Consider the following 25503-nt stretch of genomic DNA (forward strand, 5'->3'; position numbering starts at 1 on the left):
ACTGCAGTGTTGAAAACAATCTTGAAAAATGTAATGCTTGTACAAAAATATGAATGTCGTTTCTCAACTCTCTCTTTTCTCATCTCATCAAAGACAAATACCAGTGTGTATTTTGGCTTTTCTACCTAATGGCAGTCAATATTTTTGGAGAATAAGCATTAAATAATTAAACTATTAATGAATATGGATTGAATCATCAAAATTCATAACTATATTTATTTCTTATATTAGAAGATGAATTTCAGGAGTGAATATATAGGGATATTTTCTTTCTTAATGGATTATTCAAAGACATTTTCTCCTAAATATTACTTGATACAAGTTTGACTCTTTCACGGCTTTTATTTTAAAAACATTTAAAGTATGTATTTCCTCTTTATAGTTATCAATGGGCATACAACATGTCTACGACTTTTATTAGAAGTAACAGACAACCCTGACGTGGTGGATGCCAAAGGACAGTAAGTTTATTTCATTTTGAAATTTATGATTTGAGTGATGAGATCATTTTAAGCAGTAGCACTTAGATATCAATCGTAGCCATGTCCTCATTCAAGGGTGTTCAGAAGTTAGTTTAATATCTTCAAATTAAGGTAAGGATCGCCTTCCCATGCCATGGCTAACCAATTAATAATGCTGCTATCAGTTCTTCAACTTTTAACACTGGAGTTAAAGAGGAGAAAAGCAGTTGGACACAACCATTACAGCTGTAAGAAACTGGTAATCAAGGACAACAATCATGGTTAAGCCTGTATGAGGCAAGAAATAGAAAAAACAAATTTGCAGCAACCCTAAGGAAATGAGATTATAACTGGTGTTGTACTGCCAGTGTATGTCCAGGATATGTTCTCTGGGATTTCTGCTACAGAAAGCATTCCACCCCATGCCAGATGCCAGAAGTGTGTTCTTTATTTTACGTCTTAGATAAGATGTAAAAGTGAGAATAAAAGTTTGAAGTAAAGAACTCTTTATGAATGCAGACTGTGTGTTAATAATGGGTCTCCTATTAATATGAACCAGAATCTTGAAATATGACCCTACTCTAGCTCCCTGTGAACCTCTCTTCTTGGAGTCAGTTCTTGTATATGTGATTATATCCCATAGCTTAAGTCAGGAAAGCCATCTGGGAGACTTTGGGTCAGACTCTCTCTTTTAGCCTAGCCCATGTCTCAGTTGTGCGAAAAATAGGAGGAGGGAGGAGGCTTAGATATACTTGCACCATCAGCAACTTCAAAAGAAATACAAGTGGGATAAAAATCTAGTAAATAATATAAATAAATAAAAATCTTTGTGCATGTAAAAAAAGAGCACATATTTCTGTATGCAATGAATCACTGGCTTCCACGTGCCTCTTCCCCTGAGAACATACAGTTGTGGATTGCTGATAGGCAGAAAACATTTTTTTCCTCCAGATTTTGTAAACTGACTCTCTGATGGCAAAGAATTAAAATCCAGAAGTTGGCTCATAAATATAGCCATATGTTATGGGCAATAGGATAGAATGGAACTATTACAACTTTTTGTCTATCCATTTCCTCCCATAATGGACAAATTCAAAATGGGCAAATTCCTAAATAGATATGGGAAAATGTTTCCGCATAAACCTTTTTATGTAGACTCTGGCCTGTTCCATAGATTGAACTCTACATTTATTTTTTCAAAAATAATGTTAAAAATTAAGCATAACCTTTTACAAATAAACGATTCATTGATAATATGGAGGCTTTTAAAATGCAGTCTCATTTCAAATAAAAATCTTAGCAATAGTTTTATTTACTATGATTAGCTATAGATTTATTTTACTTATGTATAGTGTTATTATACACATGTTTTGAATTTTTTTAAAATTAATGATAGTGGGAGATATGTTTGGGAGAGACATTTAACATACTGTTTTATTTCCATAATTGTAGGTTGAATTGATGTCTATTCCTTTTCATGTTCATTTTAAAATTAAGAATACCCAAACAGAAGCAATTAAGTTAGGAGACTCAGCGCTAGGTAAAGACAATTAATCAGAAATAAACATTTTGCTGCTCGTGTTTAGATAATGGACAAAGATTGTATTAATGCTTCATGAATTTCCAATATTACCGAATCTAGCTATCTCTGGCAACATATAAAGTAACTAATGGATGTTACAATGTTTGGAGAAGTGGCAAATACTTTTGAATAATACATTGAATAAAGTCACAAAGCAGGAATATATGATGACAGTTATGGGCCTCTTGTTTTTTAGAACTCCACTTATGCTAGCTGTGGCTTATGGGCACATAGATGCTGTTTCTTTGTTACTTGAAAAAGAGGCATCCGTTGATGCAGCTGATATCCTGGGATGTACTGCTTTACACCGAGGGGTAATTTCTCATTTTATCCTGTGATTTTGCTGTATGTTTTTCCAATTGCACATATGCCTAATAATGGTAGAGAAGAATACAGAACACTAAAATTGACTTTGATTCTAACATATATCATGTAAATCTCTGAATGCAAGCTGCTAAAGGCAGGTAACAGTGATCTGGAAACCTTTGCTGGAAACTGCTCTATTAGATGTCTCAATTAGTCCTTAATTTTTTTTAAAAAAAGCAGTGTTTATAAAAGAATGGATATGATGGGAGAAGAAAATACGACAAAAGCTGTGCAGTCCACAGTTATATAGCACTACCCTGGACGAAGAGTTTGGTCATATTTAGAGTTAAATATATGTTAGAGTTGGGAAAAGTATCAGAAAACTGCCTTTATGGAGATGCAATCAAGTTTTTTAGGTAGAAAGGGAGAATTTTTGCAATCTAAATTTTAATTGCTAAGGCTTTAAGGTTTTGTGATGATTAGAAGAAGGACAATCCTTTTGGAGGGGGCTCTGCTCATAGCTTTACATATAGGTGTTGTCAATAATCCTCCATGCATAGCACAGTGGGTTCATAGTAGGATTGTGTATGCCTACTGACATATGTTAAATTAGATGCTCTATTTAGCATATCTAATTTTCTAAGTTATTCCTCTACTTTTCAAATTTAAATAATGAAATATTTGGAACATGTTTTTTGAAGATGCCTCATCCTCATTTTTTTAATTAATCATTATTGTTTTCAAGTAGCCCATTTTTTAAAAAATATATTTCCAAGAATGCATGGGGGGGAAATTAAAATAATTCCTAGCAATGCAAGATGCACCATCATCATAAACGTCTTGAAAATGTCACTATTCCAAGCATGCTTGGAACACTTTTGAAAGTTGTTATGTTTGTACTGGCTCTTGGTCTGGAAGGACTCTTGATGCAGTATGTGAGTATATTTTTATAACGAACATTCTGAAAAGTATTTCTTTTCATTAATTTTTTAGAGAAGACAGTATCCAATGTCCATGTGCAAGTTACTAAAAAAATATTTGTCACTGACCGCCCAAGCAGAACATATTTTATTCCAGAAACAACCCAAATCTTTATCATTAATATTTCAGATAAGCTTTTTCAGTTACTAAAAAAAAATCAGTTTTTATTTATATTTATTTAGGATTGTTGATTATCTTGCATAGCTTTATGAGATGAAAGGCATATTTTACTAAAATGAATCTAATTTTTAAATTTTATTTGAAAAAGATTATGACAGGCCATGAGGAATGCATTCAAATGCTGTTGGAACAAGAAGTATTAATTCTGTGTAAGGATGCCAGAGGCAGGACACCTCTACATTATGCAGCAGCTCGTGGTCATGCCACATGGCTGAGTGAATTAATGCAGTTGGCACTTTCAGAAGACTACAATTTTAAAGATAATCAGAACTATACACCATTGCACTGGGCTTCTTATAATGGTAATCTTTTCTGCCAAGCAGATATTTATTACTGGCTATTAAAGTTTAGTATGGAAATTGCATGCAAAGAGAGATTACAGAGCTTCTAAAACAATAATTGTATATTGTAAATTATTGGAGATTTGGCACCATTCCCAGATCAACGCCATGTATGATCTGCATTGTCTCCATTTGACAGCTGACCCAATTTCTTGTGAATGGTCCAGTTTTTGATCTGACACTGAAGCTCTAAGCAGTTTTTCAGTTGGTCAGAATTTCCCCTTCCCTGCCACTCTGTTGCAATACAGCAAGTCTCCGGGTTAAGAAAACCCCAGTTTAAGGATGACCTATAGTTAAGTTAAATAAAAAGATATTCAAATTAAATTCACAATAGTTCAATTCATTATATCATACTACTTAGACAGTATTATGCAATAATACTCTCCTATCTTACATACAAATTTGACTTAAGGGCAGACCTGGGGACAGTCTTAAACTGGGGGTCTATATGTATTTTGAACACACTGATACTTCGTATTAAGCAAAATGATGGAATTGTGGCTCTCCCAAACAGCAGTCCCAGTGACTTTTTTATATTACCAAATGAATAAAATTATTTTATTTTTAAAAAGTGGGAATCACAAAGCATATACCAACTATCTCAGGTTTAGTAACTTGTACCTTCAGTTCAACCACTTTGGAGAAGTTTTTTCTAGTCAGCATGAACAATATGCTGACTTGAAATAGAGGGCACCATTTTGATTCTGTAGAAATATCTTTAGAGAATCAATATCAAACTGAATGATAAAGTATAGTTTTTTGACAATACTAAGCACTTGAAATTATCATCTGATCTCTTACAGGAAATGAAAACTGTATAGAGGTACTGTTGGAACATAAAGCTTTTCGCAACTTTCATGGAAACTCTTTTTCTCCATTGCACTGTGCGGTGTAAGTAGAAATAGCAGTAAATCTCACTTCCTATAGCCTAGGCTGTGCACCAAGTTAAGCTGGAATTTAAAAATAATAAAGCTCTGAGATAGTGATATTTTTATAATATTAGTCTCCAATCGACCCATGCTCACAGTTGCAAGCAATTAAAATGCCTTATCAGCAAGTTCCTGTACTAGGAAATGAACCATTTTCATTATAGTTTATGTAGTTTTGATTGCCAGTTTTTCTGTATTATAAACTTTAATTTCAAATTATGGTCTGAGGTTTTTAATAAAAGCAAAAGTAAAGATGGCTTTGACCTGAACTGAATATTAATGAGACATGGTCATAATTATTTTCATTTTTGCCTGTAGTACAAAAGTGGTTGGCCATTACTTTAAGGCTACTATCCATAGCCTACAGTCCAATATTCTCTGTTGATCATTCATCCAAGTATTAAATGGGCACAGATCAGAAAGAGGAAAAAGTCTTGCACATGTACATATTAATTACAGAAACTTTTGGAGTTAACTCATGACAGCTGAGGAGGTGTTTGATTACTGGAAATAAATTGTGGAAAACTTATTTAATGACAACGATGTTGTTTGATTAGTGATACTGTGTTAAAAACTCCCACTCTCTCTTCAATCAAAGCCTGAGGATGTTATTATCCTTAATAATACTGATGTAGTCAAAGTAAAAATGGGGACAGAATTACATCACGGACTTTTTCAGTATTAAGCCCTCTTGTCTATAAGTGTATTATTGTGGCTTTGTTTGTTGTTGCTGGTAAGTAGCTATGAAAGTAGCATCCCAGACTGCCAGAGTTACATGAACAGGAAAGCTATAATAAGAAACAAACTAAAAAAATACATCACCTTGCTTTAAATGAACATCTTTTAAAGAAATCATTTCACACATTTCTATTAAAAATTATAGGAGGTCTATATACAGTATGTAATATGTATAAAGGGGAAAGTGACTGTACAAAGAAAGAAGAAAGTGGGAACTGTCCTTATCATGTTTTGATTCCCCCTCTGCATTTATTGTAATTTGTGAAAAAAGCCAATGGAGTGTGGTTCATGCATGTGAACATATAGGCAGTTCTATATGTAAAGGTCAGTGAACCAGTTCAGTTATGATTTATAAATTGTACATGTTTTACTGAGCAAACTATACTATAAACAAAGCTATAAACCCAGGCTACCAAAATTCTGGACTGAAAGTAAACCCAGGGAAATCCAGTTGAACTATGCTATCAAATTAATGAAATAAATCACATGGAATTAAATTGTATCCTTCCTTAACAGAATAAATGATCATGAAAACTGTGCTTCACTACTCATTGGGGCATTTGGTGGTGGCATTGTTAATTGCAAAGATGAAAAAGGAAGGTAAGAATTACTTGGATGAAATATTGTGTAGTTTATTAATTTGCTTTATTTATAATAAATTATAATTCCTTTTAAAAATGGAGGCAGTGGTTTGTATTCATTTATTAATGGAGAAGCCTTTCATCTGTCAGTAAAATGGAACAAAAACATTTTAATGTTTCCTCCCTATCTCACCAACTCTTCAAAAAGCATTGCTAGAGGAAATAAAAGGAAAGGGAGTCTCCACTCCACTAATAAAGTTTTCCACCAAGTCAAAGACATTTGCTTCAGTGAAGAAATACCAAATTGATTGTATTTGATGGGTTGAAATATAACTAAGCGAGCTCTTAAAAAGCTGGGGTTACCAATTTCATAGATGAATAGAAGGGAAGGGAAGGGTCGATTTTATTGACCAAGTGTGATTAGACACACAAGGAATTTGTCTCCAGTGCATAACCTCTCAATCATACAACAAAGTGATAGGTCACAGGTCATAAATCATAATTACAACCATTAATCAAAAGATATAAACAAGAAGTGATAAATCATAGATACCAACAGAAGAAGATAGTAGGAAAGATGAAAAGATGAGAAAGAATGAAAAATGAAAAGATGAGAAGATGAGAAAGATAATAGCAGTACAGCCTACTACATGGGTAAATACCTTTAGCCTAAGACAGCACTGTGGGAATTAGGTGTTCAGTGGAGTGATGGCACATGATACTGTTGATAATTAGTGCTGAACTCAGCTAAAACCAAGTATTGACTGCCTTCATAAAGAATTCTTCACAGAAATGTTATAATACAGCATTGTCTGTTGTGGCTTTGGGAAATTCCTATGCCTTTTATTTTATGAGGCTTACATTTGTCTCCTTTTAAGTAATTATTAAATATATATCCCTTTTCTTTAAGATTTGAAGGAATCAGATTTATGTTGCTATTGAGCATCTCTGCCTTTTTGTGGCTTTTTTTCTGTGCTGAATTATGTTTCACTTGTGAATAATACTTTATTATTCTAAATGATAATATATTTTTTCCTGAAATATTAGATTGAGAGATGAATTAGAAATAAATAAAAATAAATGATGAAAATAATAAATCACTCAAATTAGCCAAATGTTTCTATGTTCTATTTTTTCCCTAGAACTCCACTTCATGCAGCAGCCTTTGCTGATCATGTGGAATGTTTGCAGCTACTTTTAAGTCACAATGCACAAGTAAATGCTGCAGATAATTCAGGGAAAACTCCACTTACCATCGCTGCTGAAAAGGGGCATGTAGGAACTGTAGGTAAGGAATTGCTTCCTAGGAACTGAACATAACTGGTGTCATCATATAGGTCTATCTGTTTGGTAAGAAAAAAATATCCTTATTGCTTCTATTTATGACGTCTGCAGATCTTTCAAACTTCGTATCTTTGCTGAGTAGATTGTTTATTACTTGGGTGGAACGCAGGCAAAGGGTTAATTGGCAACTTTCTTAGAAGAAAGGCAGGCCAGTACAAGAGAACTTCAAGACTTCAGAACTTCAAAGGCGGAAGACAGAAAGAAGCTGTTGAGAGTTGGAGGGAAAGGAAAAGAAAAAGTGATAACCTGTATGTAACAAAAGAAAAAAATATGTATCAGAAGATCTAAGCAACTACTCTGATTCTGTAAATAAAGAATAAAGGAGGAATTTACTGATGTACTATTCAGAAGCAATGCATGCTTTCCAGGGGCAGGATGCTACCGGTTCGGCCCAGTTCTATAGAACCGGTAGTTCTGAAGAGCAGCAGATACTGGACTGGTTCCCTGCAATGACCTTTTGGGCCTCTTTTTAGCCTACCTGCCCAGCCAGGCTCTTGGCTGTCCTTTATTTCCTGCTTTTTCAACCTCAGCTGCTTTGCACAGCACAGCTGAGGTTGAAAAAGCAGGAAAGAAGAGGATTTTCAAACGCTCCACACCCACAAAACACACTCTCACTGAACCGGTAGTAACACCAGTTGAATCCCACCCTGATGCATTCACACACATACACCCCACACACAGATATGTGTATTATGGTATTCCTTTACAAAACAAGCAACATTAAGCAAAGCATAAAAAACATTAAGAAGTAGCGAGTAGAAGATTACAAATAAGTGAAACTAAATAAAATCTAAGTAAATCCAGTTTACACTGACTAGATTTCTCTCTACTTTTCTATATCTTTCTGTCCTTGCTTCTACCCACACATCACTTCAAACAAGATTTTTAAACTTGCCATCTCTCTTCTTTTAGGATCTCCTTAACTCTATCCAGCTATATCTTTATTTTCTCCTTCTTTTCATTTCATTCCAATATCTCTTTCTTTAGGTATTTGTTTTGCAATTCCATTTTGTTAATTTTTTCTATATGACTAGTCTGTTCAATGTATTTTCATACTGGCCATTCACTTTTGTAGACAGACCACATTCATTTATCCAGCACCCATTTATTGTAGACTATTCCTTCTGGTTTTACCTCCTATATTTTCAACACACATTCCTTGCGGTATATTTATATCAGCAGTTGCGCATCATAAAATTCCATATCCACTTGCCTGTCTTTAATAAATATGCTACCTTTTAAAAGAGAAACTATTATATAATCTATTCGCATAATGTCATTCTTAAATACAGTTTTAATTATTCATTATCAACTGGTCCTCTGAGTAATGTTGAATATAAAATTCCCATCCTCTGTAGTATGCTACTGGGAAAGAACAGAGAGGGAACACATCAACAATATTATTTTGGAATAGTAACATCAACTTGTTACTTTATTATTTTGGAATAGTAGCAACGAAATGTTAAACAATCATTCAAAACCTGGCCATCTCTAGTCTGGACTACTGCAATGCACTCTACATGGAACTACCCTTGAAGAGATTCAGAAGCTTCAACTGGTTCAGAATGCAACAGCACAGGTAGTTCTTGGTGCCCATGTTACACCAAGCTGCACTGTCTGTTAGTTTGCTTCTGGGTGCAATTCAAGGTGTTGGTTATTACCTTTAAAGCCCCACATGGCATGGATTCAGGTTATTGAGGAATTGTCTCACCCACTGGGACTGGCCTGCCTGCCCCATGCACCTTGGCAAAGGAGGCATGCTGCAGACATCAGTCAAGGAATTCTGATGATGGGGTCCAAGAGAAGAGCCTTCTCTGCAATGTCTCCTGCCCTTTGGAACATCTAACCCCTGAGGTGAGATCGGCTCCCATCCGTCTGATCTTCACAAGAGCCTGAAAACCTGGCTGTGCCAGATGGCTTGGACACCAATGTGGGAGCGTCACACTGTGAGGCACAGGCACAACCTGTTCCTTCCCTTCCCATCTATAATTCTATTATAATTCTAAAACTATAATTCTATTATCATTATAATTTCCATTTTTATTGTTATAGAAATTTATATTTTGCAATTTTAATGATGTAACTCTCCCAGTGTTGCTTTGAAATGAGAAGGGTGGCAAATAAATTTAATTAGGGTAGATTGCAAGGGCGACTCCGAAATATAATGTTATTATATTTTATCCATATCTTAAATTATTGTACATTATTACAATTTTATTTTGGATTGTATTTTATTACTATTTCATCTTAAATCGTATTTTGTCTAGATTCCATTTTAAATTCTATTTTATCAAGTTCCATTTTAAATAGTATTTTATCAAATTTCATTTTGAATTGCTTTTATTAAATTTTAGTAACAAATTGTTGCTGGAACTTTGCACTTTGATATGGCCCAAGGGCTAATCAATAAAGACTTATTATTATTAATTTAATTAATTAATTGAATGAATGAATAAATGAATAAATTTATCTCTAAAATAATTAAGATGAAATTATGTCACATATAAATTGTTTACCATACATGCTTAGGCATATTCAGAATTCAAAAACATGAAATATGGAATAAAAATTGATTGTTTGAGCAACTGAATTTGTAAGCTGCCCCATTCCAGATGACTTTGGACAGCTTAACAAAATTCAAATAACAGTACCAAATAACCATAGCAAAAAAAGTTGTGTTCAAAACCCTCCATCCATGTTCCTCATAACACCCGCAACCCATTCATCCTTCTAACCCAAGGTTAGAACAAACATGGAACAAACATGATCCAGACAAAATCATTCACCCTTTGTGATCCTACCTTTCCTACAGTTTCTTACAGCATTTTTCATATTACAGAAGATCAATTATGAATGAAAATTAGAATAACTGCACTGTGCTTTTTAAATAGTAATACTAAAAGCCCTTTTCGGAAAAACATTGCTTTATGTCATGACTTTATTGAATTTTGTTCTGATCTCTTTTATCACAGTTTTATTTTTCTTACTAATTTATTATGTAAACTTCATCTGAAGAGTCTGAAGATACTTGAATTGGTGTTATGGATGTAAACTTATGGAATATTTTGGTTTTTTTGTATTTTAGATTTTTTGGTGAACAGTGCTAAGGCTGATTTAACCTTGATGGATAATGACTTGAATACATCATTGCACTTGGCTAGCAGTAAAGTATGTTTAAAATTGTGTTTGGTTCTGCTTGTGTCAGCATGTCCTCAAAAGTGTGTAAAATATGTCAGATGTTGACACTTGTATTAGAGAGTAAATAATTCCTGTGTAAATTAAGTATGTATGAAACAGGGTTACTACAAAGTTTATGGTTATATAGTTTTTTAATATATTATATAACTTGCAGCAACCAATACATCCTAGTTTCTATCTATATATTTTATGAATGTGATAATTTTAAAATCTTTATATTAAAATACAGTGCATAAAACTAAATGAAATTATGATGAGGAAAGTTTGGTTAAAATAAATCCTCATCAAAAGATTCAACAGAATTTGCCCTTTCTCATTGAAAAGTTCATTTTTATTGTTTGTTCAGGTAGTGCTTACTTAGCAGCCACAATTGGGACAAGTAATTGTCCCTAACACCATGATCGTTAATTGAAATAACATAATAATAACAAAATAACACATAACTGTGATTTATGATTCTACTTCTGCTTTCATTATTAACTCTACTTGTGACAAGCCAGTTGCTAAGAACTCAACTGGTGATCACATGATCATATAATGAGACAGTTGTAAAAGTGAGGATTGGCTGTAAAACTTTTATACCACTTGTAACGTGAGCGGTCATTAAACAAGGCAACTGGAGGATGAGGACTACCTGTATATTCTATGGCCTGGAAATGGCAACACTGAAATTTCACAATCCTGTGCCATACCGATCAATCCCATAAGAACTGATGTCCATATTGTGCATTGCACATTTCAACAGCAAATTATTTTCCTAGTAATGTAGTGTTAATTAAATATCACAGGGATCCTGGGGTACTTCCACATTTTGCATTAATAAAAATGACAGTAATAAAAATGGAAAGATCTAAAACAATACAGTGATAACTACTCTTCCTCTTGGTTTTTGAATTATTTGGTGCCTGGGGTAGGGGAGTGAGGCTAAAAGAAATAAATAAGAAGAACAGAATGCCAGGTTTTGGAACAGATTGGCTTGTCTGCTAACAGTCTGAAAAGAGCCCCATAATATTGCATTTTTTTAATTGAATGTTCCATTGGTGTAAGATGTAAACAAACGATAAAGTTTAGAATACAGTTTTTAGCTTGTAGATAATGTTGTAGATTTTGCTGGTTCTTTGTTAGTTCTGATAATTTCTAATTTTAGTATGAATCCATAACCTAAGATAGCTATATATATATATATATATATATATATATATATATATATGTTTTCTTAAGTTTTGCGGTACTTACATGTATGGCCTTCAGCTTTGTTCGGAGTATTTTCCACGTCATAGTAGTGGTGCTTTTAAAGTTGTAGCTACAACTTTAAAAGCACCACTACTATGACGTGGGAAAATACCCGAACAAAGCTGAAGGCCATATATGGTTGGGGGGTTGGCCGTGTTCTGATTGGCTGGAGGCGTGTTCTGTTCAGGTGGGGGCTTGGTTGTGCTCAGGTTAGTCTTAGTTGCTGGGGGATTTGAGCTGGTGAGCTGTGATCCTGCTGTTTGGCTTCGAGTTTGTGGTCGTGCTGCATCTTCATGGTGGGGGTCAGTTCGCTTCATGTATGGCTCAGAGGATGAAGATGCAGCACGACCACGAACTCGAAGCCAAACAGCAGGATCAAAGCTCACCAGCTCAAATCCCCCAGCAACTAAGACTAACCTGAGCACAACCAAGCCCCCACCTGAACAGAACACGCTCCAGCCAATCAGAACACGGCCAACCCCCAACCAATCAGAACACAGCCAAACCCCAACCAATGAGAACACCCCCACCCAATCAGAACACAGCCAAGCCCCCACCCAATCAAGTCACACCCCCACTAGCAGTTAAAAGGAAGAAGCAGCTGCAAGCTCACATCACTCTGAGAAGCACAGAGCCGAAGACACAAGCCTGAAGATGATGAATGAGACTTCATCGAAACGTTGCCTAGATACTTCCAATCTTACGCGGGAGAAAACCCGAATAACCAAAGATCCACATACAAATACCCGCGAGAACCTCAGAAAACAAATTATATATACCGTATTTGCCGGCGTATAAGACGACTTTTTGCCCTGAAAAACATGCCTCCAAGTGGGGGTCGTCTTATACGCCGGGAGGACTCGACCCCACTTCGAGCTTGAGTTGCAGCCGGGAGGGAGGCTGGGGGAGCAGTGTGTGTGTGTGTGTGTGTGTGTGTGTGGCGGGTGTCACTCGCCACGCGCTGCGCAACCTTTCCCCCTCTTCCTTCCTTAGCGGTGTGGGAGGAGAGGTTGAAGTTCCTCACGTGCGGCGTACTTTTCTTTTCTTTTTTTCTTTTGCACGCAGGTTTTGCATGCGGGCGGCTGTAGGTTAAGGATGGGGAGCCCCGGGTGGGTTATCAGGTTTTACGGTGCTTCCAACATGTGCGAACGGTGGGAGAGCGGAGAAGAGAGCGGCGAGCGCCCGCTGTGTGAAATCCTGCCGTCAAAGCAACACTGGGGAGGCAGGGTATAAATTTACCAGGTTAATGTAGCAATGGTGATTAATGCCCAGAACATTGTTTGCGGGTATTGGGGTGTGTGTGTGTGTGTGGTGGTGGTGAGGAGAGGTTGTCCTTTGAATGCGGAAAAGTAGGTGTGACCTTGTGTAGGAAAATAAAGAGATCCTTTTTAGCGTGTTTGGCTTCTTTGCCTCCCTCGTTCGTTTTGATGTGGAGATAATGGCCTTCGAGCGGGAGGAAGAAAACTGTAGCTGGATCATTTCAAATTTCACTTACTCTCCTGCCTCACTTCAATATGTCTGAGCGACTCCAGATACTGGAAGACTTTTTGAATGAAAGTGTTACCTCCATATATTTTTTTAAAGAGGGCCACTTGGGAAAAAAAAAGATTCTAAGGAATTCCTTGTTTCTTGATTAAAGAGAAGGCATTGAATATACTGTTCCTTGGCAGCCTTTTCAGTGTCCGGGTTTTTGGTGTGTGTGTGTGTGTGTGAGAGAGAGAGAGAGAGAGAGAGAGAGAGAGAGAGAGAGAGATCAGCTGTATTGAGAAGAGAACGTTTCCTGTGTTCTCATTTTATTTACAACATATTTTACGCTTAATGGTAAGCAATGAAAAATATTTTTAAAACTCATTTCTAAACTCCATAGCTATTGGCATATTCTTGGTTCAAAATTGGATTAGCTCATTTCAAAATTGTCCAAAGCAGAAAAGTGCGTCCAAAAAAAAAAAAAAAAGTGCAAAAGTGGAAGGTGTGTGGAAGAGGGGTAGTTTTATACGGCGAGTATATAACAAACTCTATATTTTGAGTGGAAATGTTGAGGGGTCGTCTTATACGCCCAGTCGTCTTATACGCCGGCAAATACGGTATATATAATGTGTGTGTGTGTGTGTGTGTGTGTGTGTGTGTTTACTTATATATATATTTACTTATCAGCTTCTCTGAGTCTTCACTATTATATTCTTAAAGGAAATAATCCTGCAGATAGTGAGCAATAGTCACTGTCTTATCTTAGGGAATTCCTGTTATTTAATTTTATGGTTTTATTATTATGATTTTATGGCTATTTGTTTTATTTAATTGTGTTTAAGATGGATGTCAAAAGAAATCTTTTAAATAAGGCAAAGTAAGGTAAAGTGAATTTAAAAAAACCAACAACCCAGTTTTATAACAGCATTTTTACAATACTTGAATTCAGGGGTGGGTTTCTACCGGTTCTGTCCACCTCTGTAAAACTAGTAGCTCTGAAGAGCAGCAGACATAGAACCAGTTCTATGTCTGCTGATGTTTTTGCCCACCCGGGCTCTTACTTGATCTTTATTTCCTGATTTTTCAACTTCAGCTGCCAAACAAGGCACAGCTGCAGTTAAAAAAAGCAGGAAAAGAGGGCTGTTTCAAAGGCTGCGTCTCTGTACACAGCATGCTGATGACGATTTACAGGTGCGCGTCAAGTCTCACAGCGTGCAGGGAAGCTCATAAATCCCAAACCAGTAGTTAACCCTGTCATATCCCACCCCTGCTTGAATTTTATTTCAGTCAGACATTACTGAGTCAAACAGTTGGAATGGTGACAGAGGAAGCTTACAGAGCAAGGAAAACTCTCTAAACCTAAAGAACAATTTACATCATTTTTTCCTTTGCTTGAATATCATGACTTGCTGCAACTGATTGTATCCCCCCCAAAAAAAATCTGCAGTGTGTTAGCTTTGCCTAAGTAGAAAACAAGAGGCAGGTGATTAAGAGATATGCAATAACAACATGCATTTTGTAAGCTTGGACAAGTTAGGTAGCCTTTCAGTATTTTTCATTCTACTGTAATTTGTCTCCCCAACCCCACCAGCAGTACATCACTGGCGGGGGTGGAAAACCTAGACACGCTACAAATTCTACCATTAGAAAGAATGAAAAGATCTAATAAACTAATAAGTACATTTCAATAAAAGCATCTCATTATTTCAGTTTAATGCATTCCAAAGTTTTCAGATGGAAATCTCTGTTCTCACATCTGCTAGACTTTCCTTAATAATTAACTAAGATCTGATTTAAAAATTATGTGTTTAGAATGTTCCAAATACAGTTAGATATAGTGTGTGTGTTTGTTTTCCAGGGTCATGAAAAATGTGCCTTGTTGATACTTGACAAGATACAAGAACCGAGCCTTATTAATGCAAAAAACAATGCATTGCAAACGTGAGTATAATTTTAATTAACATGTATTTTTATTTAACAATTTTGATAACAGTAAAGTGTCATATAATTTATACTTTTGCAGTTTGCAATCAGAGTTCACACAGTGTTTTAACGTAATTAAGCACTTGAACAAACTGTGCATATTATAGTAGACTTTTTGAAATACATCAAACCTACTGAATCTAGATATTACATTTTCTAGACCTCTTCATATTGCTGCACAGAATGGCTTGAAGATGGTAGTTGAGGAATTGTTAGCAAAGGGGGCATGTGTACAGGCAGTAGATGAAAATGGTAAGTGAAGATATTCATATTATCATTTATAAACAATAAATTAGCAGCCATTATTCATTACATATGAATATGTGTTTCTAAAATATTTGTAAGTTTGCTGATGGTTATTAATTTCCAAATTGCAAAAATATAATTTGTGTTACGACAAACACAGTTCTATTTAAACTATTATATAAAAACAAGTCCCATTATTATTTCACATGCAACATTTTGTTGACGATACCTTATGTAAAGTAACAAAACTTAGAATTTTGTAGTTTTATAAAGACATCAGAACTCTTATAAGGAGGAGGGCTGCATTTTAAATGTATTAATGCATTCATTTTATGGAAGAATGCAAAGCCCATAACATAATTTTTAACTGTAACCTCATTCTTTCTGAAGGTATAATTATTTCCTGTTCTTTCCACAAGTCACTGCCATTTTGCAGCCTTGGGTGAAATGTAATGAATATAACATAATGAATAATATTTAGGCAAATCACTTTTCATCTTGAACTCATATATACTATTGCAACTGACATATCTGATCATTAGATGGTAACCTTCTAGGAAAAGTACACTAATGTATGATCAAACATATCTCAATCTGGATCTTATATGCTCATATCTTATATGTTTTTCATAAATCATTCCTATATACTACATTACAAATCATTGAGAGAAGCTTAAATCCATTTGGCATGTACTGTCATGCTTGAAAAGCGATTTGTATTAAATATGGATGTATGGATGTCTAAAGCATATGCTTAATATAGCTTTTAGGATCTTGGCCTTTTGAGAGCTACTGATTAATCATTTTAATGAAATGTTGGCCAGATATTGCACACTCACAAGTAAAATACTAACTAGAATCCAAGAATAGGAACTGGGCTTTTGAAGAAAAGCTATACCAAAAAATACTGGTATGTTTTATGAAGTCACTGACTCCTTCTTTCCTTACTTATTAAAGAAGAGATATCTTTCTTAATATTCAAAAAGTCCATACAATTTTAAAGGCATTTCATGGGGGAAGGAAGGCCTGTTACTGTATGCAAAGTACTTTTTATTAAAAATGCAAAACTAGTTCTTAAACAAATAATTTTGAATTGTATGATGGCAGTTAAATGTTTTAATTTCTTTTTAATAAGAAGAAAGGACTGAAATAAGTTACACGCACACAAACAGACACACAAACACATACCAATCTTCTTCCTCAGTTTTTGGAGAAGGCATTTTTCCCAATTCTGTGAAATCTTGAAAAAGACATTAGTAGTTTCAATCTGTGATGATTTCACTTAATGAAGGCAACTGGAAGTACTGATATTTCTGTTCCTAAACACATGGTCATGTGATACTGCATTTTATGACTATTGCTTTGTGATGGAAATTCTGGTCCCAATTACTGTCGTAAAATGAGATCATCTTATAAAAAGTATTTTTGTAAAATTACACACCTCTACCAGCGGTTTGCTGATAGATGTATAACAAATCCCACTGTTCACACTAATTGAAGGCCAAAAATCCCTAGATCCAAAAATCTGCTGCATCCAAGTTTATTGAACTTTACAGTGGGCAGAATACAGGGTTCTGCCCACTAATAGGAGGAAAGGCAAACACCTAATAAAGATTTTTATAATAGTACTTAACAACAGAACTCATCCTCCCAGCAATTCTTCATTACTAACCCTGATTCAGTTTATTCAGAAAGCTTTGAATAACATTCAGGAGTCAACTTCCTTATTTCAGTAACCATTCCTAGAGGCTGTACTTTCAGCCAATGAGATAAGTAACTTATTTGTAATTATGTATGCTTTGAAAGAATTTACTAAGCATTATAACAAGTAAGGCATATCCAAAACCATTTTGTAGGTCAGGCTAATTTAGCAAGACCTAAATAAAAAAAACTCCCACAAGATTGGGCAAGGAACAAGACATCCGGACTATTTTCACAATTTTGAGATCATGCTATAATACTGGCTTACACTGTCTAGCTACCTCAGTAGTTAACATCTGTGAAAGCCTCACAGGCAAAATAGTTGGGAAAGTCTTAGCAAGCAGGTAGTAACCACCTAGGATAAGACATGTATTCCAGTAAGCATTACACATGCACACTTGTTGCTCTGATTATGTGATACATATCTAGTGCTGCTGCTCTTTCTGGAAGGTTGCAGAACACTAGTGATTGCAGCCAATTGATGGTACACAAAAGAGGATATGCCAATGGCTACCCTGAGTCCCCAGAGTTAGCCTACCATCATCTGGGGTAGTGAATGTTGTCTTACAGTTTTGAAGTAAAGTTCAGCTACTTGTCTAATTAACATTCTATCTACATGAAACAGAATACAGCACTGTGTCCTTCATTTCCATTGGAAAATGGTTTTGAGCCATTTCTTTATCTAGATACAGTATTTGAATTAAAATGAAACTGTAATTGCTTCTGTATGACTTCAGAACTATTCTGAAGCTTCCCTTTATTTTCATAGCAGATAGAAAACATCCATTAAGTAACTTAATGCTACATGGAAGTCCACATTCTAAATTAATTATTATAAGTACAGATGACATCAATATCAATTTCCATATTAATGTGTGTATATAAAAGGCAACCCACTAATAGTAGATGTATTTGGGGTTGTTTTTTTTAACAAATATGTAGTTTACGAACATCTTTCGCACTTTCATGTTGATGGTTTGCTAAATGCTGTGATTTTTTAAATATCATATCTTAAAATAGACATTCTAGCATTTAGTGCACCATAATAATTATTGGGATATCGACTATAGATTGCCCATAACGTTTTTGTTTAGTCTTCATTCATTAGATTAGTGAAATATAATGAACCTATTCTTCCCCTGGGGCTGAGTATTCTTCCTATTTCCTGTCTAGCAACAAGGAGTTCTGAAAAGTTCATCTGCTTCAGCAAGTGTATTCAGCAATATTAAACATTGCTTTGGAAAGCCATATTTAACCAAGAACAGAAATGAAAAACTTTTGATTTCAATTTCCTGAATATATGGAAAGACCTAATTGGGAAGCTAGTCTCATTTGCACTGTGTTGAAACTAAGGAAAGTATTGCTATGCAGAAAAAAATACCAGTGTCTTTTTCTATAGATTATTGTTGTTCCTGTTATTGTTAATACTTTATTTCTCTTCTATGTGGAAAGATATCAAGCCTCCTTCTCATTGCATAGTGCAGAAACTTATGAAGAGGCTTTTAAAAAAGACTGTGTATGTGCATGTACGTGTGTGTGTGTGTGTGTGTGTGTGTGTGTGTGTGTGTGTTGACATCCAATTTCTATGATGCTGTTTGTCATGGAATATCTAACAAGCTTCCCTGATATTCTGGAACATATTCGCAGAAGGAAAGAACTAACCACTTTCTTAAGAGGCCACTTGCTTTTCATTTTCTCTACAAGAGAAGATTTCCCTATCTCAATATCCAATACATAGTAAAGAGCACAATGCTTATCCTACAGAGAGAGACTCATTTGTCACATTTTAATAAACGTGATTGGATTTAGCTAAAATTGAACATTTGAATTATTTATTTAACTTTCTAATAGAAAATATTGCAGAATTAATCATCCACTATATTAATGCTATTCAGATTATTATTTTTGTAAAAATACAGTAATCTATATTACTAATTTGTTTTCTTAAATATCACAGTTTCTTTGGAGTGAAAGATATTGCTCTTAGAATAATTCTTATATGAACTTCTATCTTGTGATTTAAGTCTAACAGTGTCTTGGCTCATATTGATTCACATTGTCCTCCAGGACTGTGGACTACCTGTTTTTATTTCATTTTGTGGAGAATTTAAGTTGCCTTTTGCTTTTTATTAAATAGTGCTTGTTATGAGAACCACTTTGTGAATTATGTACCTTCCCAGCATGTCTAATTTTAAAATAACCCTGGCTTTGTCTGCTGTGATGGTGACTAAACATACATCTCCTAGCTATGAGCTCATCTGGAGATGTATCCAAGGAATGCTCAGATCTTTTCCTAGTTCCCTTAGTACTAACCATGGCTTTGTCTGCATTTGTGCCCAGGTCATACACCAGCCCTGGCTTGCGCTCCTAACAAAGACGTGGCTGACTGCCTGGCACTCATTTTGGCTACCATGATGCCTTTTTCTCCTTCCAGTACAATGACGCCGCTCAACTTCGTTTCTTTTAAAAAAGACCATTTGAGCAGGACTCTTCTCTGCAATAGCTCCAATATGAGCAACACTCTTAACTCATATAGTAAAACTTTAATGAATGATGAAGGAGCAGAAAATGGATACAATGACAATGATTCTGATTCTGAAACATTTTGACTTTTTAACATTCAGTGCCCCTTTCTTGATTGCATTTGCATTTAATCTGAAATTTTCTTTAGAAACATCTGAATTTCACCTCACCTTCATTTATGAATGAGAACAGCAAAGAGTAAAATTTGCAATTAAATAGAGCCTTTTAGAAAATTTAACAATTTTTTTTTAAAAATGCACTCTAGTTAATGTTTTGCTTCCAGCACTACTGTGCTTTCCATAAATTCTAAGGGCTCCTCTGGAAGTCTCTACCTCCTATTATATGCAGAAAGAAGAAGCTGCCTTTTTCTGTTTTGACAGCACAAGTAAACAGGGAACTGTTATATCTATATTAATATGTTAGCTATATTAAATTGCTGATATAAAGTCATTTTTCAAGTAGGGTGTTTCTGGATTGTCAGAAGACCTTCCCATCTCTAGTATCTCTTGTATAGATATATAGTCTTCATTTTTAGGTATCTTTGTTATAAAAACCAAAGGTAAAGCCACAAATTTTGATTTGAGTTTGAACAAATACTACCAACATCACCATTTTCTGTGGTAATTCAGACTTCTAAATTCATCAGAGTTATACCCAATAGGTGTTTTAAAACAATAGGTATTTGCTGCTTCCATTTGCAATTTAAAATCATTAGGATCAAATCTTGTTTGCCTCAGTCATAACATACCCACCTGCAGCTGCTGCAAAGAGATTATTGTAAAGGCAGATGAGATTTGCCTTATTTTTGTTACCATTCAGCACAAGCATGCATGATTTATTTGCACTCTCCAAGTAGGGATCCTTGGGAACTTGTCTTACCTGTGCTGTCCAGCAGTTATTTGTTTTAGGAAAAATCAGTTCTAAATATAATGCCTAACGCACCTAAATGTTTCACCCTGCTCATTTGAATCGACTTTTTGTTATCTTTATGTGTAATGTGATTTTTATCATAAGTATTGTCTGACTTTTTTTGAAAAGTATGCAACGATAGATTACAGTCCTTCATATTTACCATTGCTGTGCTAAGATGCAAACAGGAGACAAAACCAAAACATAAAGTGGAAAAGTTAAGTAATCATACAGAAGGGAACTGGGTTGTACTAAACAGTCCTGCTGGCATCAATTTACTTTTTAAACATTTGCGTTATGAATATCTACTCCTTCTGCCAAAGCTTCTAGGTCAAACGGACCCTTTTCCTCGCCTGAGAAAGGTGTACAGAAAGAAGAGTGAGACTCTTAAAATATAAAGAACTAACCAGCTATACCATGAGGACCAAAAGGCTTCAGAAGACTTTATTATTTTTTTAATAATGCAAGGGGGAAAAAAATCAAGTAACTTTTCTAATCACCAATGCACAAATAGTGTTTTCTGTAATTAAGAGTCTTGGGTTATTTCTAGTAGATACTTTGACATTTGTAACCAATGATGATGATGTGTTGATCACAGTTTATTTTTCCAGATTAGTGTTCGTATTTGTAATGTTAAATGTGTTTATATTTATTTGAAATGAAACAAGTGCCCAGAAAAATTGACCATGGTTTGTCCTCCTTCTTAATTCTATAATGTGTTATTAGCTATGAATTTAAACAAATTGAGTATGCTGAGTTTGATGGAACAAATGCACTTAGTTATCATTTTCAGCTCTTATGCAGCCAGTGGAAATAGCTTCATGCATATTTTGTCAAACGCAGTGGAGGAGTATATTGCATAGTATTTGTTGGCAGAGCAGAGGGGAACATATAGAGGAAAAAATGTGTGATTTAGTCTTTAAGGGTGGTGGTTCAACAGGAGAATTGTGGAATCAAGAGGGAAGTGTCCTTCCTCGTTTATGGAAGCAAAATACTTTTTTAAAAAAAAACTGAAACAGAAGTAGTAGACTATTTACTGCTTTGTTATCTATTCTACACAGATATTTGAAATAATTTAACATAACCACTCATTGCTATGTATCGAAGTATGTTAGAGGCAGAATATGTGAATTTATTCTTGGATGATCAGTGAAATGTAACAAAGTTTCACTTTGCTTCTATAAACAAGATTTTCCGGGAAAAGTTTCCATCTTGAATCTGTACCTTCATCTAAGTCAAATGTATTTTCATTCTGGGCTATACATCTTGCATTGTAATGGAAATTACAAAATATTTCAAATTTGAAACAGCTGTTTCTGCACAATATTGTTCTGATTTCACTGAAACTGTTTTGTTGCTGTACTGTATTTGAAGAAGTGCTACAAATTCAAAATCAATTTGCACACATCTAAAATGTAATCCTCGTAGGAGACTCTTTATTCTCAGACAGGTGACACTGTTCCTCCGATTTCAGCCATTTTGTAGTTACCACTCAAACACAAAAATGCCTGAGATGAAAAGGTATCACCAAAATTGACTGAAACTCTCAATTGCTTCTTTTTTCCAACCCCCAGCCAGTGGGGGGTCAAACTATTGAGAGAAAAACTTCCCAGCAAGATACTGCTTTTTGACAGATATATCTGCCAATTTTTTTCCCAACCCCCACCAAAAGAAAAACTAGGATCAGAAATACTCCCATAAATCAATTGATCTTTCTGCCACATGACTGATTTTTTTGTCCCAACTACTGATTAACATATCAGAAATTAAATTTTCTCTCACAATATAAATAAGCACAAACTTATGCACTTCTATTCTAGAAACATTTACTATCCCAAGTTTTATTTGAATAATTTAGGGCAGGGGTGTCAAACTCACGGCCCACGGGCTGAATGGGTCATATGCTGGCCATGGCCACCCGTTTTAGCGAAAGGGGTCATGTCACATGACGACATGACGACACAAGTTTGACACCCCTGATTTAGAATAATAAAATATTTCCCAATTGTTTTCAATTTGATCTATGATGATTAACTAAATTCTCCATCATGACACACACTTTCAATCAGGTCTTAGATAAGTTTTTCATACTACAATTTGCATTCTGTAGCAATGATGAAATAAAAAGAGACTATTTTTCTTAAGAATGCAAGTGTGTATAAATTGTTACAGACCTCTAAAATACAAAATGGTAATTATGAGTTTTTAAGAAAAAGGCAATATTTATGCAAACATTTTGAAATTGCAATATTAGCATATATGTATTTTTTAATGATATTTGTACGTTGACTAGGAACTATAATGTGAAAGGCCCACACTAGTTATTGCCTTGATTCCTAATAAATACGGAGGATGTGAAATCCTGTTGTGGGTTTTAAGGTGTTAGTTAAATTCTGAGGACTACTGGACGTTCCTTAAAACTCACAATCAAAGTTTTGTAGTGAAACTATGGGTGCTTCCCAGCATAAAGATCTTAATCATTTATAAACAGTAGTTTTACAGCTGATTTTTGAAAAAGGAAAAGAAAATGAAAGAGTGAGGAAAATGTAGAAAGGTTACTTTGTTTTCTTGACTGTTCAGCAAAAATTTCACTTGGATATGAAGTCACAAACTTCATTAATGAGCCAATAATTAGAGTACCTTCATTTTATAGAGCATAGAAGCCCAATTTTACGCCGGAAGTAGAAGATTACTGTATGTTCTAAATGTGCTTTAAGAGGAAAAGGCTAATGTTGAGTAATTTCTGCTTGTTAAAATCTTTTTTACAGAGGGGACCTCCCCAAGGGTCCTAAGATCACACTTTAATAAATTCTGGTATAGAAGAATCTAAAAATTTTTCACATAAGGTTTCATGCCACACCTGCATTGGAAAAATCTATAATTTCACATTATGATCTTTATTAGGTAGCAGAGTTCAGCTGTATCCCCAGAGGATTCCCTAATTTTCTACTTTTCACATTAGAGCTTGGGGACATGCTGTTTTCTGGTTGATGGGAACTCTCACCTCACATTTTCCCATAACTGTTAAGCTGCCATAGCACTATCATATCATGTCCTTTTGCCAGGCTTCAGTGTTGTAGAAATCTGCCTTGCATTCTTGTTCATGTTTTTTCATTGTCTCTTTTTTTTCTCTTTTTCTGCTTTTCTAGAAAAGGAAAGTATAGAAGGAAATTGAGGGGCTGGGGCATAATTTGAAAGTCATTTCTAGTACTTCCCTGTTGGTTCATTAGAAAGAAAATTAATCAACTCATGAGGAGTTTTCAGCAGCTGAAGTCAGGACTATAACAGGTTGATGCCCGAATTTATAGAACAGCAACAGTGATTGCTTGGAGATGCCTTCATAGTTGTGAGTCATCTGGAGCCTACTTATCATCTATTAACAATATCTTGCTGTTGTGTGTGTGTTTTTTAAAGAAACAATGCATTTGGTTATAATGGTATAGCTATGAAGGAAGACATGAAATAAAGAGAATGACCACCAAAAAAAAAAAAAGATCACCAAACAATCAGGGAAATCAAACTACACTTACAAATCTATAAGTTTTCTTTCTTAGTACTGTAATGTTTTATTTCTAGAACATTACTAAATATTATGAAACATCACTTGAAACAAAATGTTTCCATGTAGAATTGAGTAAAAAACGTCTCATTTTCTTCTTCCTTTTTCTTGGCTGATCATATCAAACTAGTCACCATGAAATACACACACACACACACACACACCACTGTAGCATCCACAAAATGCCAGGAGGGTAGGGGGAGAGCAAATTTGGGGAACAGAGGTCAAAGAACAGTCCACCAAACAGAAATCTTCTACAGCATTGGAGTCATTCACAGTATATTCACAGTATCTTCTCACCCAAATGATTTGATAGTGACAGTGATAGTGATAGTATAAATACATTTTTTCAACATAGTAAAATCCTCTGCACAGCTATGTAGAAATGTAATAGGATATAGTTCTGAGTTCCTGAGTTCAGACTACATTATGTGTTTCTGTCCTATCAACAATCCCAGCCTACTGTCTTGAAAAGACAATAGGGCTAAAATCCCTGGCTATACAATCTTTTTAACTTAAAAGAATTTGTTTCTGAAGAGACCTATATTCATTTGTAGTGCCATCTTCTCCAAATATATGCTTACTTATCTCTTTTATGTGTATTATTTTCATATAAAAGAGTAATAAAACCATAATTAAAATGGGAAATTTGCAATTCGTGTCACTGGAGTATGGATTCCATTCTAATCGCTTTATCTAAATGGCAATACGGTTTAATAGCAGATAAGGTACTGTATTTTAACTATAGTAATAAATGTCAGTTATGGCCTGTTTTGTTTGATTAGCTTTTGTCAAAAAATAAGCACTCTATTCTACTGACATCAGTGGTGTTGATTTGATAAAAGATTGAGAAGCATGATCTAGAAGGTGAGTAATAACGCATGCACCTCTCTATAGTTATGGTTCTGTGTTAGCAGCTTGTATTCCATTCATGTGAAACTTCAGCTGCCAGGTTACAATGCATGGCACTTACCCCTTGCTGATCTGTATTGTTTCAAGTGTTAAGATAAACTAGCTCAGGGGATATCTGTATCACTACTAAAAGGGCACCATGTTGTGTTTTGGTACTATTATAGCAAACCTTTGTATTTAACTATGAATCGAGTAAATTCAATTTCTTGTCTTCTCTGTTTAGAAACTTGATAATGCACCTGAGTTTCATAATGTAAGAAACTTTTAGAGTGCCTTTTTATATTTGTGTATGCTGGATATCTATTGTGAACATGTCTTTCCTTCATTTG

General features: G+C 34.9%; 1 protein-coding gene across 10 annotated transcripts in view; it reads left to right on the forward strand.

Moving 5' to 3' along the window:
* The window catches only part of ANKRD44 (ankyrin repeat domain 44), a 157324-nt gene extending 133141 nt beyond the window's left edge, over positions 1-24183 (forward strand). For 5 of the 10 annotated variants that reach the window (XM_026667965.2, XM_026667968.2, XM_026667964.2 and 2 more), the window contains 10 exons: positions 383-461; positions 2240-2357; positions 3599-3812; positions 4655-4742; positions 6035-6118; positions 7242-7387; positions 10529-10611; positions 15200-15282; positions 15485-15576; positions 19612-21380. In XM_026667965.2, the coding sequence (XP_026523750.2) occupies positions 383-461; positions 2240-2357; positions 3599-3812; positions 4655-4742; positions 6035-6118; positions 7242-7387; positions 10529-10611; positions 15200-15282; positions 15485-15576; positions 19612-19880 (1256 nt within the window). In that variant the 3' untranslated portion in view covers positions 19881-21380. Of the gene's footprint in view, positions 1-382; positions 462-2239; positions 2358-3598; positions 3813-4654; positions 4743-6034; positions 6119-7241; positions 7388-10528; positions 10612-15199; positions 15283-15484; positions 15577-18444; positions 18625-19611 lie in introns of those variants that run through there. The other 5 variants (XM_087949532.1, XM_026667970.2, XM_026667969.2 and 2 more) reach the window with 5 other exon arrangements.
* The last annotated feature ends 1320 nt before the right edge of the window (positions 24184-25503 follow it).

This window comes from Notechis scutatus, chromosome 1 (genome assembly GCF_049901735.1).
Source record: "Notechis scutatus isolate UNSWTSFEM ecotype Mainland chromosome 1, rNotScu1.2, whole genome shotgun sequence".
Lineage (NCBI taxonomy): Eukaryota > Metazoa > Chordata > Lepidosauria > Squamata > Elapidae > Notechis > Notechis scutatus.